Source organism: Carassius carassius, chromosome 21 (assembly GCF_963082965.1).
Source record: "Carassius carassius chromosome 21, fCarCar2.1, whole genome shotgun sequence".
In the NCBI taxonomy this organism is placed as follows: domain Eukaryota; kingdom Metazoa; phylum Chordata; class Actinopteri; order Cypriniformes; family Cyprinidae; genus Carassius; species Carassius carassius.
In genome coordinates, this window is record NC_081775.1 from 32,622,022 (window position 1) to 32,636,110 (window position 14,089).

General features: G+C 42.7%; 1 protein-coding gene across 1 annotated transcript in view; it reads left to right on the plus strand.

Annotated features, from left to right (window-relative positions):
• Nucleotides 1-13,570, plus strand: part of zgc:112334 (uncharacterized protein LOC619199 homolog) — a 31,871-nt gene extending 18,301 nt beyond the window's left edge. Inside the window, exons 4-11 of the mRNA XM_059504352.1 lie at nt 10,189-10,323; nt 10,785-10,983; nt 11,242-11,373; nt 11,451-11,550; nt 11,862-12,033; nt 12,653-12,797; nt 12,868-12,922; nt 12,994-13,570. Coding sequence (XP_059360335.1) covers nt 10,189-10,323; nt 10,785-10,983; nt 11,242-11,373; nt 11,451-11,550; nt 11,862-12,033; nt 12,653-12,797; nt 12,868-12,922; nt 12,994-13,134 — 1,079 coding nt within the window. The 3' untranslated portion in view covers nt 13,135-13,570. The remainder of the gene's footprint in view (nt 1-10,188; nt 10,324-10,784; nt 10,984-11,241; nt 11,374-11,450; nt 11,551-11,861; nt 12,034-12,652; nt 12,798-12,867; nt 12,923-12,993) is intronic.
• Nucleotides 13,571-14,089: the final 519 nt, after the last annotated feature.

The following is a 14,089-nucleotide window of genomic DNA, read 5'->3' on the forward strand; positions in this document are numbered from 1 at the left end:
AAAGACTTGTAGGAGAAGGAAAAAGCATGGGATGAAGTTGCAGCAGCTCTTATTGCAGATAATTATTGCAGGTAAGTAATTTTATAGTGTTTTTGATGCTTTCGCTGGCACACGAGCAAACAACTCAATATAGATAGGCAAATAACATAGACAGATTAATATAGGCATGCCATGGAGGTAAGAACTAATGTTAAAAATATCAAAAGGTAATATATAATAAATAGAATTTATATTATAATATATATATATATAGGTTCACCACAACTTCAAAAGCCTGCCACTTTCCTCTAATACATTGGAATGTTCAGCAGAAAACATGTGTTGGCTACATAAAACCAATGTGTGAAATTGTAGAATTATTGTTCTTTTCAAGAAAAAACAAAACTGATTCAATTGGAACCATTTATTTACAATTTCTAAATTACACATAAGCACACAAATAACAAAAGCAGGTGATACATGCATATATAATAAACAAGTAAATGCTGATTTCAAGATGAGCAGGAAGTCAGGCTGTGAACAATTTACAATACACAGAATTTAAAACAGTGTATTAAATTGGTTTTCAGGGTGTCCTTTGGTAAATTTGCTTGCAAACAAACCCAGTGACAAGATGGTAATATGCACCATGTTCTCTCCTACGTCGGTTAATGGGATGAACCCAGTCTGCGTCTTTTTCATAGTCTCCTTAACAAATATAGCGCGATGGCCTTTCTTCTATCAACAACATGTACTGCACGGAAAACAAAGACAGCAAAACAAAGATGCAACGAAAGTTACAATGAAATTATTAATTAAAAAAGCTTCTTGCCAAATCTTTTTATGTAAATATTTTAAATGGAAATAAAGCAATGCAAACTTACCCATTATAAAGTACTCTGTCCAAAATCCGCTGTTCAGTTGCGCGCTGCCTCCGCTGCCGGTGTGAAAGCAAAATAGGCGCGCGCTGCTTCTGCTCTGCTGCAGCTCGCGGTGTGAACCCGGCGTGAGAGTGTTCCTGTGGCTCACTGAAAGTCACGTGACATACAGCCAAGTCTGGTGACCCATTCTCAGAGGTGGGTAGTGTAAATGATTCAAATGTCCACACAAGTCTCAGGTTCAATGAATACTCTGTATTGTTACAATCGTGCAGCAGGTAGCATACAGACAAGTGCTCTCAAAACTAAAAACTCACGCAACGCTCCGTCCCCTAGGGCAACGCCCCGCGTGCATACGTAACAGAATGCCCTTAAAGCTATAATGTCACATTTACATGTGCACATTATATGACATCTCCCCTTTTAAGTTTTGTTTCTTTCTCTGAGGATACACAAGATACCAAAGATATCCTGACTGTTCCTATAACTGAACATTTGAACGGTACTACACTTGATTGAACAGTAAGGCACTAGTATTAGTAGGCATCAAACATTAATCTGTGCAATGTATAAACAAGCCTTAGAACGTAAGCTCTCTTTGCAGTGTAAATAAACTTTTCAGTCTACAAAATCAACAAACATTTCCTTTTAGTCGTCTTTTCCCCTCCCGACAGTGCATGGCTCCAAAGATGAATAAAATAGCCACACCTTCACAGATTCAACCTTTCAACAGGTTTACTCAGTCTACCAGACCGGGTATGGAACAATCCAGTCTGAGTCTCTGGCGGTTTGACACTGGGTGTTGGTGATGCAGTGTCAGCGAAGACTGCGGAGTCAGGCTGCTGTATGGCAGCACCTTGCTTTAGTCCATCTGGAGCTAGAGGGTGAGTGTCTCCAGCTACCGGAGGAACATGCTGCCAGTGACGCCGGTTGCGTCTTAAAGTTGCTCCCTGAGGTGTTTCAATAACAAAGGAGCGTGGTGTGGTGCTGTCTCCCGTGACAACGGCAGGTGTTCTCCAGGCTTTCTGATGGTCCAGCTTCATGAGGACGGGATCACCTGGCTTTAAAGAAGGCAAGGGCCTAGCTCCATGGCGCTGATTAAAGTAGAATGCTTGTTTCCCCTTTTCCCATGCATCCTTAGTCCTGACCGTTTCCAGATCAGGCCATCGGGGCTGTAGATTTGCCTCCAGTGTTGGAAGGGTTGTCTTTATCTTCCGGCCCATGAGTAGCTCTGCCGGGCTCACGCCTGTGGTGGTGCAAGGCGTTGACCGAAAGCACATAAGAGCAAGCAGAGGGTCTTTCTGCATCAAGATTCTTTTAGCGGTCTGAACCCCTCTCTCTGCATGTCCATTCCCTTGAGGGTTGTGTGGACTAGAAGTGATGTGTATAAAGTCAAACTCTCTTGCAAAGTCTTTAAATTCCAGACATGAAAACTGAGGCCCATTGTCAGACACAACCTCGTCTGGACAGCCAAATCTTGCAAACACTGTCTTCAACTTCAAGATTACCTGCGAGGCAGTGGTTGTCGGCAGGTGAAGTATTTCCAGGAACCGGGAAAAATAATCAGACACGACAAGGTAGGTGTGTTTGTTATGATCACACAGGTCCATAGCAAGTCTCTTCCAAGGCCGGTCAGGAAGGGGGGTAGAGATGAGAGGTTCTTTCCGCTGGCTAGGTTTCATCTCTCGGCATACCTGACAGGACTGGACTTTTTGTTGGATTGCTGTTGATATGCTGGGCCACCATACAGACGCATGGGCTTGCTCTCTACACTTTGTCAAACCTTGGTGTCCGTCATGTATTCGGTTCAGGATCTCTTCTCTCAGCTCATCTGGAATCACCATACGGCTGCCTCTGATGACGATCCCATTGCATTCAGATAATTCAGCTTTCATGGGAAAATACTCTCTGATTGCTGCCGGGACATGGCCTATGTAATCTGGCCACCCTGCCTTTATGTACTGCAACACCAGCTGAAGGTTACAGTCGGCTGCTGTAGCTGTCTTTATGGCCTCAAGCTTATGTGGGGTTGCAGGCAGGGCGTCTACAATGGCTGCTATATAGCACGCTACATCTGAGTGAGTGTCAGTCTCCGTTTCCAGGCACTGTAGTGGACTCCGTGAGAGTGTGTCGGCCACTGTTAAGGTCTTCCCCGGTGCATATTCGGCTATCGGTTTAAATCTCATAAGTCTCATGAGTAGTCTTTAGCACCGTATTGGTACGTTGTCCAGGTCTTTCTGATTCATGAGTGGCACCAGGGGTTTGTGGTCGGTGACCAATTTGAAGCTCTCAAGGCCACACAGATACTTTCAAATTTCTCACAGGCCCAGACACTCGCCAAACACTCCTTCTCAATCTGTGCATATCTGGTCTCGGCATCAGACAGGCGACGTGAACAGTATGCCACAGGTTTCCATTCCTCTTCATGTAACTGCAACAGGACTCCGCCTATACCGTAACTGCTGGCGTCAGCTGAGACAGCAGTAGGCCGGTTCAAATCGTAGAACTTCAGGACTGGAGAAGTGGACAGGATGTCTTTAATCCGCTGGAATGCCTCCTGCTGAGGATGGTCCCAAGTCCATACTGACTTGGACTTTAACAGTTCATAAAGTGGCTGACACACTGTAGACAAATTTGGAATATATCTCCCCAAGTAATTAAACATGCCCAAAATACGCTTTAGGTCTGGCACGTTCTGTGGTGGTGGGAGCTCGCGGATTGATTTGACTTTTTCAGGGTCGGGCCTTACACCTGATTTGTCAATGACATGACCCAAGAAGTGAAGCTGGTTCTGCCTAAACTTACATTTCTCTTTGTTAAGCTTCAGGCCGGCTGTCTCGATCCTTTCCAGCACCTTGCTGAGACGTTGGTCGTGCAGCTCTGGAGTATCTCCATACACAAGGACATCATCCATAAAGATAGCCACGCCTACCAGACCATTAAGGGTTTCAGTCATTTTGCGTTGAAAGATTTCCGGAGCACTTGTGATTCCGAATGGGAGTCTTTTAAACGCATATCTCCCAAAAGGGGTTATGAAGGTGGTTAACTTGGTGCTTTCAGGGTGCAGAGGTATCTGCCAAAACCCGGAGGCGGCATCCAGTGAAGTGAACATGGTTGCGCCACTGAGTTTAGCAGTAATTTCCTCAGTAGTTGGAAGGACATACCACTCTCTCCTTACAGCCTCGTTTAACCTCTTCAAATCAACACAGATGCGCACCTTCCCATTTTTCCTTGGAACTGGCACCATGGGCGCACACCAGTCAGTAGGCTCAGTCACAGGCTCAATCACCTCATTTTCCTCCATGCGTTTTAATTCCTCTTTTACTTTTTGCAGTAGAGGCAACGGGACACGACGAGCAGTGTGCACTGTGTATGGCTCAGCGTTATCTCTTAACAGGATTTTAACAGGTTCAGTTTTGAGTGTCCCGTGCTCACCGAACGCTGTGTGGACTTCCTCGACACGTTTCACAAGCCCCATGGTCATTGCGGTGGCTCTGCCTAGCAGATTGTTTGCGTTGCGGCCACTGATGACGTATACTGGAAAAAAGTATGGCTTTCCTTTATATTCTGTGCTGGCTTGGAACTTTCCTAGACAGTCCAGCTGACCACCTGGACTGTACAGTGTGATATTAGATGACTCCAGTTTCTTGTCGGGAACTAGTTTGTTGAACGCCTCTGCTCCCATAATGTTTACATCTGCACCCGTGTCAATTTTGAATTTGACCGGTGTTGTTCCAATTGTAAACTGTATTGTCCATCGTTCATCACTTCCGTTTTCATTTGTGACTGCACCGAGGAAATATGGTGTCTGTGAAACAGTCTCTGTCACTTCTCTGACTGATTTACTATAACATTTCTTTTCCCAGTGACCCACCTTCTTACACTTGTTGCATGTGGAGTTCTTGGCTGGGCACCTTTCCGGATCTCTGTGTTTCAATTTTCCACATTTTCCACAGTTTGCGTCTCCTTGGTCATTTTCTCTCTTTTTAGGTTTCCACTTGGGCTTTCCTCTGCCTAATCCTCTCCCGCGGATTTCCTGTACTGCTGCATGTGACTCCCCCTGCAGGTGAACTTGGAGTGCAACCTCCTCAGACTGGCGGACAGTTGTAATTGTTTGGGCAAGTGTAAGATCAGCCATTAGCTGCAATTTATGTGACAAATCCTTGTCCAAAATGCCCACAACAATGCGGTCGCGGATGTGTTCGTCTCTATTTACACCAAAGTCGCAGTGTTCTGATAGCTCATAAAGGGCTCTGATAAACATTTCCGCTTTCTCACCGGGCCGCTGCGATCTCTGGTGAAAACAGGCGCGCTCGTGAATCACGTTGCGTTTAGGATAGAAGTATGCGTCGTATTTTCCCAACACAACGTCGATCTTCTTCTCATCCCCCGCCGTCTCAAATGTGAAAGACTTGAAAATGTTTTCAGCCTCAGGCCCCATAGCATAAATCAGCGAACTGACCTGTACTTCGCCATCCTCTTTACTCAGTTTAGTGGCCAGCCGAAATCGCAGGAAACGTTGCTTCCAGTCAGCCCATTCATTTGGACGATCAAAAGCGAAACTTTCCGGAGGATTAAACTTGGCCATCTTTTCAGAGAAGCGATGTGTCCGTCAAACGCTTCTGACACCATGTAAATGATTCAAATGTCCACACAAATCTCAGGCAGACATGGGGACTTGTGACTTGGTGACTTGGACTCGAGTCGACTCGAGTCGCTTTTTTTATGACTTGTGACTTGACTTGACAAAAAATAAAATACTTGAGACTTGACTCGGACTTGGAAGTTAAAGACTCGGGACTTGACTTGACTTGAGACAGGATGACTTGAATGACTTGAGTGTTAATCACATTAAGTTTTCAGTTTGAATATAAAATATCTAAATTATTTTTTTTAAAATAAAATTGATTACTCAGCTGGAGCGCAGGCTGAGAATCGCGTTGTCATGACTGGACCAGGACACTATCATCAGTCATGCTCTCTCTTCCTTACGCAGACCACGCCCACTTAGATCAGATATCACATCACATCAACATCTCAGCTTGAGGGGTACCGAGGGTCATCGCTTTTGTCGTCAATAATTCGCGCCTAAAACGCGTGGAAATCGCTAGTTGCGCCGCTTTCTCCTTGTTTCCAAACCGCTCGGGCAGTTGCGCCCCTGAGGCGTCGAGCGTGTCTCACCGCGTGCGCGTCGCGACCGCGTTGCTTCCATTGTGAGCACGCATACCGGTGGCGCATACATGGTGGGATAGGCCACATCGTGCTCGGCTTGCAGACAAGACTCTCGAATCTTATATTTTGCAAGTGCAATACCTTGTAATAGAGGTAATGACTTACGGATGTACTCTGAGAGAGAGATTGTGTGTGTGTGTGTGTGTGTGACAGAGAGAGAGAGAGAGAGAGAGAGAGAGAGAGAGAAACACACTCGTGCTTCACCTGATGAAGGAAACCCAAACTGAGTCTGACTCCAATCACAACCCCAACATTCAGAAACTAATTGACAAAAATCTGAAGTATAATTATGATGAAAAATGAAAAAATGAATTTGAGCTCCAAACCACACTCCAGTGTTATTCGGCCCTAAACAGAACCACAAAACTGGCAAATTACTTATCACTCAAGCAATTAAAAGAAAGACAAATCCTTTCAAAATATCGACTCCGTGATCATGATTTGGAAATAGAGATTGGTAGACATAAAAGATCCTGGCTACCGAGAGAAGAGAGGCAAACACTGTGAGCTGAATCAAACAGAGGATGAGAAACACTTCCCAAATACAGCACTAAAAGAGAAACATTCTTCCCACAGTTTGAAGCTTTGAATCCTTCATTCTTGTCTCTAAATGACTCGGAGAAACTACTCTATATACTTGGAGAGAATGAGACAGCAGTCACAATAGCTGCTAAATATTTATACACCATACGAAAGGGATAATTTATTATATTCAACTGTTTTATTTGATATTCTTATTTGTATATAATTACTATTATTAATATTAGAAATATTATCTGCTGCTGCTGATTGTATTGTATTTTATTGTAATCATATTTTATTCTGTATCTAAATGCTAAATTTGGCAATACTGTAACTCAAATGTCATGCCAATAAAGCAACTTGAACTTGAGAGAGAGAGAGAGAGAGAGAGAGAGAGAGAGAGAGAGAGAAGAAATGTAAGAAAGTTTAATGTTGTATGTAAACTGTGTTTGAGGGGAAGTCGTGGCCTAATGGTTAGAGAGTCGGATTTGCAATCGAAGGGTTGTGAGTTCGAGTCTCGGGCCGGCAGGAATTGTGGGTGTGTGCATGTAAAGTTCTCTCTCCACCTTCAATACCATGACTTAGGTGCCCTTGAGCAAGGCATCGAACCCCCAACTGCTCCCCGGGCGCTGCAGCATAAATGGCTGCCCACTGCTCCGGGTGTGTGTTCACAGTGTGTGTGTGTGTTCACTGCTCTGTGTGTGTGCACTTCGGATGGGTTAAATGCAGAGCACGAATTCTGAGTATGGGTCACCATACTTGGCTGAATGTCATGTCACGTCACGTCGTTTGAGAGAGAGAGAGAGGGGGGGGTGTTCAGAGAGGAGTCTGTTGGACGTTTAGCTGTTATTTGTTTTATGGACTCAATGTTGAAAATGTAAAACATTTCTGTTGGCAGAAGTGAAAAATAAATAATTTTATGAAGTTACAATTTTGTTTGATTCCATGATGTATTTTACTGAACATGAGTATTAACAATGCAAATCCAAATTATTTTAATTGACTTGACTTGGACTTGACTTGACTTACTACAGGACTTGACTTGACTTGACTTGACTTGACTTGCCCAAGAAAAAAATACTTGGGACTTACTTGAGACTTGAAGGTTAAGAATTGAGACTTACACATGTGTGACTTGGTCCCATCTCTGGTCTCAGGTTCAATGAATACTCTGTATTGTTACAATCGTGCAGCAGGTAGCATACAGACAAGTGCTCTCAAAACTAAAAACTCACGCAACGCTCCGTCCCCTAGGGCAACGCCCCGCGTGCGTACGTAACAGAATGCCCTTAAAGCTATAAAGTCACATTTACATGTGCACATTATATGACAGGTAGAGTACCCAAAAACTGTACTCAAGTATAAGTAAAAGTACTTCTAGAAATATTTACTCAAGTAAAAGTAAAAGTACTAGTCTGAATAGTTACTTGAGTAAGAGTAAAAAAGTATCGGATAAAAAATCTACTCAAGTAGTTAGTTACTAGTTACTTTGGGTCATATATACTGAGCCTATTTTTATTTAGATATATAGATAAAATGTATGTAATGTATGTGTGCGTGTATAAATCTATATATTTCATCAGCCTTTACTCCAGTCTTCAATGTCACATAATCCTTCAGGAATTATTCCAATATGTTGATTTACTATCAATGATGTTCTTTCTATCTTTCTATACATCAAATAATCCTAAACAAAAAGTCATAGGTTCCAAAAAAATATTAAGCAGCAAAACTGTTTCCAGCACTGGTAATAAATCAATATGTTAGATTTATATTTTGAAGGATCATAACTCTGAAAACTGGAGTAACAGCTGTTGAAAATTCAGATTTGCACCACAAAATAAATGATATTTTAAAGTATGTATTATATATAAATAACCTCTGACACAGGGAAGAGAGAAAACACCTCACATGACCATTAAGTTACCGAACATCTGAACATAACAAACCAAATGCAGATTGACGGATCTTCTTCTGTCTGCACGCAGAAGTATATTTCTGCAAGCGTAAATATTGTGGAAATATCATAATTGATTGTGTCTAGGCACATGGGGGTCATCATGTGACACAGCAGCCACAACAGCATATTGGCAAATTATTATTAAGCAGTATTTATTTATTTTTTTCATTTTTATTAGAAACATTCCCAGACGCATGAAGTATGTAATGAAATATCTCGATTCTCACATTTCATAGAATGTTAATATTGATAATATGCAATGGTCAAAGTAGCCTGATTATTTAATTAAGTAATTTATTATAAAACCCTGTCTGTTTACTTAAGTAACAGATATAGGTGTCATGCCATAACATATTTTTAATACGCCTGACTTTATATTAAATGTGAATTTAACATTGAAAGTCAATGTGATATAAAAACTGCTACTAATCTTTCATTTTCACTGACAGTCTAGATTTCAATCACTCTCAGAAACTCCCATTAAAATCACTGAAACTGTTAACACTGTGAAATCAATATCTTAATTAAAGATTCGTACAAACATCTGCACTTTGTTGTTTCTGCGAGAGAATTCGCCAGAAAGAGGTATTCAGTCAGGAGCGAGTGAAGGAAGCACCGGCATTTTAGCGATGACTCATCTGAACGCCTCTGATTGGCCAATGCTTTAATAAGCTCAAAAGAATCATGTGTGATTGGTTATAATGCGCAGCGCTGTATAAACGCATCTATCTCTGGCTCAGCGCCAGCAAGCGAAAACAGATCTGAATTTAGCAGCTGATGATATGACTTGCTGAACGTACTCGGTGTGATTGTATTAAAATTAATAAAATCTTAATCGGCTATTTTTTGTCTTTTGGAAGCTGCGTTCAGCTTAACTCCCCTCTGTTATAAGCCACACACGTACAACAAACTAATGTCACAGTGGTATCGTGTACTGTAATCGAATGTAGCCCAAGTTATTATCTGTTAAACAGTAGACAGCACACGCGGTGTTCATCTAATAAGGATCTCCATCGCTAGCAAATAATAGCCTTTGCAGATCTGCTTTCAATTCAGTGCAGTTCCATAGCCACGTTTTCAACGCTGCTGCTGTTCTTAAACGTTACAACTCTGAGTGAACCACGCTCAGCGCATGCCGCAGGGAACTGAACGAATCATTCAAACTGATTCATGAACCAATTCACTCGTTTGCCAATTGGTTTGATCAAGCCTTTGAACAGAATTGACTCAAAAGAATGAATCATTCGCGAATGGGCATCGCTCATTACCCAGAGAAAAGTAGACGGCGCGTTTGGAATAAACTGAAGCATTTATAACATTTATTGCATTAAGATAAAGTAACGAGAGGAGCGTCACCCACAGTAACGAAGTAAAAGTACAGATTTTCCCCCCAAAATGTACTCAAGTAAGAGTATAAAGTACCCATCTTTAAATATACTCCAAAAAGTATTAGTTACCCCAAAAATTACTCAAGTAGATGTAACAAAGTAAATGTAACTCGTTACTACCCACCTCTGCCCATACTACAGAATATTCAGTATTCCATACTACAGTGGATTCCGTATGTTTTCCACATGGCCTAACTCATAGTGCCCTAGATGACTATGTTTCCTTCAGGTCCTCTGGTGAAGATGCTGCTGTACACTGAGGTCACGCGGTATCTGGACTTCAAGGTGATTGAAGGCAGTTTCGTCTATAAAGGAGGGAAAATTCACAAAGTCCCCTGCACTGAGACAGAAACACACAATACAGGTAACACTGTCAGTACAGTTTTCATTCATATTTCAAATTTGAGTTTATTTATTGTTTTAAAATTTAGCTTTTTCATTTTAAGTAGCTGAAATTTGTTTGTGTTTTTTGTCCATTTTTATTCATTTTCTTTACATGTCTATTTCTTTTTGTTTGTTTTGTTTTGAGTCCTCTGCACAATCTGACTTTGTTGCAGCCTAGAATTAAACTGTTTGAGAATGGCTCACTGTTTCCCTGTTTAATACTGTAAAGCTGCTTTGACACAATCTGCATTGTAAAAAGCACTATATAAATAACGGTAAGTCAATCAAAAAAAATAATAAAATGAAATATGTTGCCTTATCAACAAGAGGAGAAAAAATAAGTTAAAATTTTTTCTATTTTATTTCAGTTAGGGTGTGTTATTACTAGCATCTGAGGTTTGTTGTGGTTTCAGTTTGACTGGTATTAGTGTGTTTCTCCAGATCTGATGGGGATGTTCGACAAGCGGCGCTTCCGTAAATTCATGTCCTTCGTGCTGAACTTCGAGGAGAACGATCCGCGGACGCATCACGACATGGACCCGCACAGAACCAACATGAGGGACGTGTTTCGCCACTTCGACCTGGGAGACGATGTGGTGGAGGTCACAGGTCACGCTCTGGCCCTTCACGTCAACGACGAGTGAGCGCCACCTTAGAGACACACACAACATTTGACTGGATTTGAAAGAAAAACGTGTCCTCATTCTGGAAAACACAGCTCAACTAAACTTCAACTGTTTAGGGTTTAGTAGAGATACTATGACATGTCCCTACCAATAACCACACACTACTAGATTGAACCAAGCTATAATTTTGATCAAACAATTAAAAATCTGTTGTCAATAACACTTACACCTTTGTCAGTCAGTATCAGTAACGCTGTGTGTGTATTGGTCAGTTATCTGGAGCAGCCGTGTCTGATGACCATACAGCGGATCAAGCTGTACTCCGAGTCTCTGGCACGCTACAGTCTCAGTCCGTTCCTCTATCCTCTGTTCGGTCTGGGCGAGGTGCCTCAGGGCTTCGTCAGGTGACCTTCACTCCTCTCTTCACATGAGTGATGTGGCTCTCACAGGTGAAGCGTGACTCATGCGTGTCGCTCCGCAGGCTCAGCGCCGTCCACGGGAACAGATACCTGCTGGACCGCCGCGTGGACGAAATCCTGATGAAGGATGGGCTAGTGACGGCGGTGCGATCCGAGGGCGAGGTGAGCACACACACCTTCCCCTGATAGATACATCACAGAGATGTCTGTAAGATTTAGTTTTAGAGTGTTTGATCATTAGCAGTACGTCTATAGGACGTCTCCTATCAGATGTCAGATAGACATCTGTGAGATGTCTCTGAGATATTTATGGTTTACAGTGAATGTAACTGACATCTTTCAGACGTCTGTCAGATGTTTTCCAGATCAACAGATCTTTAACAGACCTTCTGCAGATGTATGTCTGTGCTATCTGGGTCATCATTACACGACCCCAATAATGATAATCTGACCTCGTTCTCATCCCGATGAAGGTCTTCCGCTGTAAGCAGCTGATCTGCGACCCGAGCTACGCGCCGGAGCGCGTGAAGAAGGTCGGTCGTGTTATTCGTGTCATCTGCTTACTCAACCACCCCATCAAAAACACCCACGACGCCAACTCCTGCCAGATCATCATCCCACAGACGCACCTCAACAGGAAGTCAGGTGAGTGAAGTGGAAAACAATGGAGTATTCCATTTCAACTTAAGAAGTGCTCATTTCATTTCTGCATTTTTCTTCCATCCTCTGCTCATTAAAATTTGGTGACAGAAGCTCAAATGCTCGTGCTTGATATGCAAGAACCGGTGGCATTTGTTTTTGAAAACACAAGGGTGTTCAGCTCCAGTCATAACTTCATCAGGGAGATTTCTAACTTCAAAACCTCTCTATTCATTTATGGTTTACGAACCTTTACCTAGATCTTGGAGCACAAATCGTTTGATTCAGTAAATTGAATGATTCACAATCCACAGTTCTAGGTCTTGATCTGAAATGATGGTTTGCAAATCATTATTCAGATTGGGACTCGGGAGCACAAATCATTTGATTCAGATCAGAACTTCAGAGTGGTTTCATGAATCTAACTCAGATCGGGACTTTGGAGCAGGTTCATGAATCATTTGAGTCAGATAAGAACCTCAGATTGCAGATTGTTTCCGTTTTTGGGGGGTTTTGTAGTAAGGGATGTGTTGCCAGGACTCAAAAATAAACACATTTACACCTCAAGAGGACACATGGGCTGAATAGGCATACCTTGGTAGTAAAGTTTGGTGTTTGTGTGTAGATATCTACATCTGTTTGCTGTCCTTCGCTCATAACGTGGCGGCGGAAGGCAAGTATATGGCTGTGGTCAGCACGATGGTTGAAACCTGCAACCCGGAGAAGGAGGTCGCTCCCGGTCTGGCCTTGCTGGAGCCCGTCCTGGAGAAGTGAGCTGAAGCATCTGTGCAGCATGGCGTGTTGTTCAGGCGTGTCACTCACAGTTGGTTTGTCCCACAGGTTTGTGAGTGTCAGTAACCTGATGGTCCCCATCGACGACGGCCGCCGGAGTCAGGTAACGAGCGCTCAGCTTCATCAACCACCCATGCTAATGAATGCTGCTGAGCCACTGTGTCTCTCCTCTAGATCTTCATCTCACGCTCGTACGACCACACGCCACACTTTCAGACGGAGACGGATGACATCCTGGATCTGTACCGGCGCGTCACGGGCTCAGAGTTCATCTTCAGGGATCCCAGAGAAACCGACGCTGACTCTGACGAATGAACAAGCGTCACAACATCAAACCCATGAGAGATCCTTCACTCCTGAACAACACGGCTGCGGTGTTTCTCTTCTTTATCCATAGATTAGCATCTCTTCTTATTCTTCTTTAGAGGTTTAGGGTCTGTTTAAGGGTTAGTATTATTTACAGACACAATAATGTCACAGATGACAAATGTTCAGATCAGGTTTTTTGTCCCGTGGCACTCTTTTGTTAGGCTGAATGTGACACAGCAGTCAGACTGAGAAGGGTTTATAGAAATAGCATCTTAATGGATTACTAAACATCATGTTTCATGAGATCTTTTTTTCTGCTGTTCACGCTTGCTAAATGTGTTCAGATTTGGACTGGCAGTCTTGTGTTGTGTGGTGTTTGTGTGCTAGCTGAATATAGTGTGTGTGTTTGTGTGTGTGGTGCTAATAAAGATGTGCACACGATGAGGAGTGTGTGTTTGTGTCTGATCACACATGAGCTCAGATTAACCCATTATCACAAAGGACAGATTACCCGCCTCAATCTGGGACACACACACACACACACACACACACACACACACACACACTCACTATCTCTCACACTCACACACTCACTATCCAATCCAATCCAATCCAATTTATTTATATAGCACAATTTAAACAAACAGCAAGGTTACCAAAGTGCTTTACAGAGATAAAAATATAAAGCAAAAAACAAACAACATAAATAAAATAGCATCAAAAGTAACAGCGACAACGAAGACCACAACAGCTCTCATGGTGAGTCAAAAGCCAGGGAATAAAAATGTTTTTAAACGAGATTTAAAAGTGTGCAGGGTGGGGGCAACTTTAATATGCAGATGTAAATCATTCTAAATTTGGGAGCAACTGCTGAAAAAGAGCGGTTGCCTCTGGTCTTCACCCTGGTCCTGGGCACAGGATCTTCTGCAGATAGTATAGTGAATGGACTGCTGAGGACTGG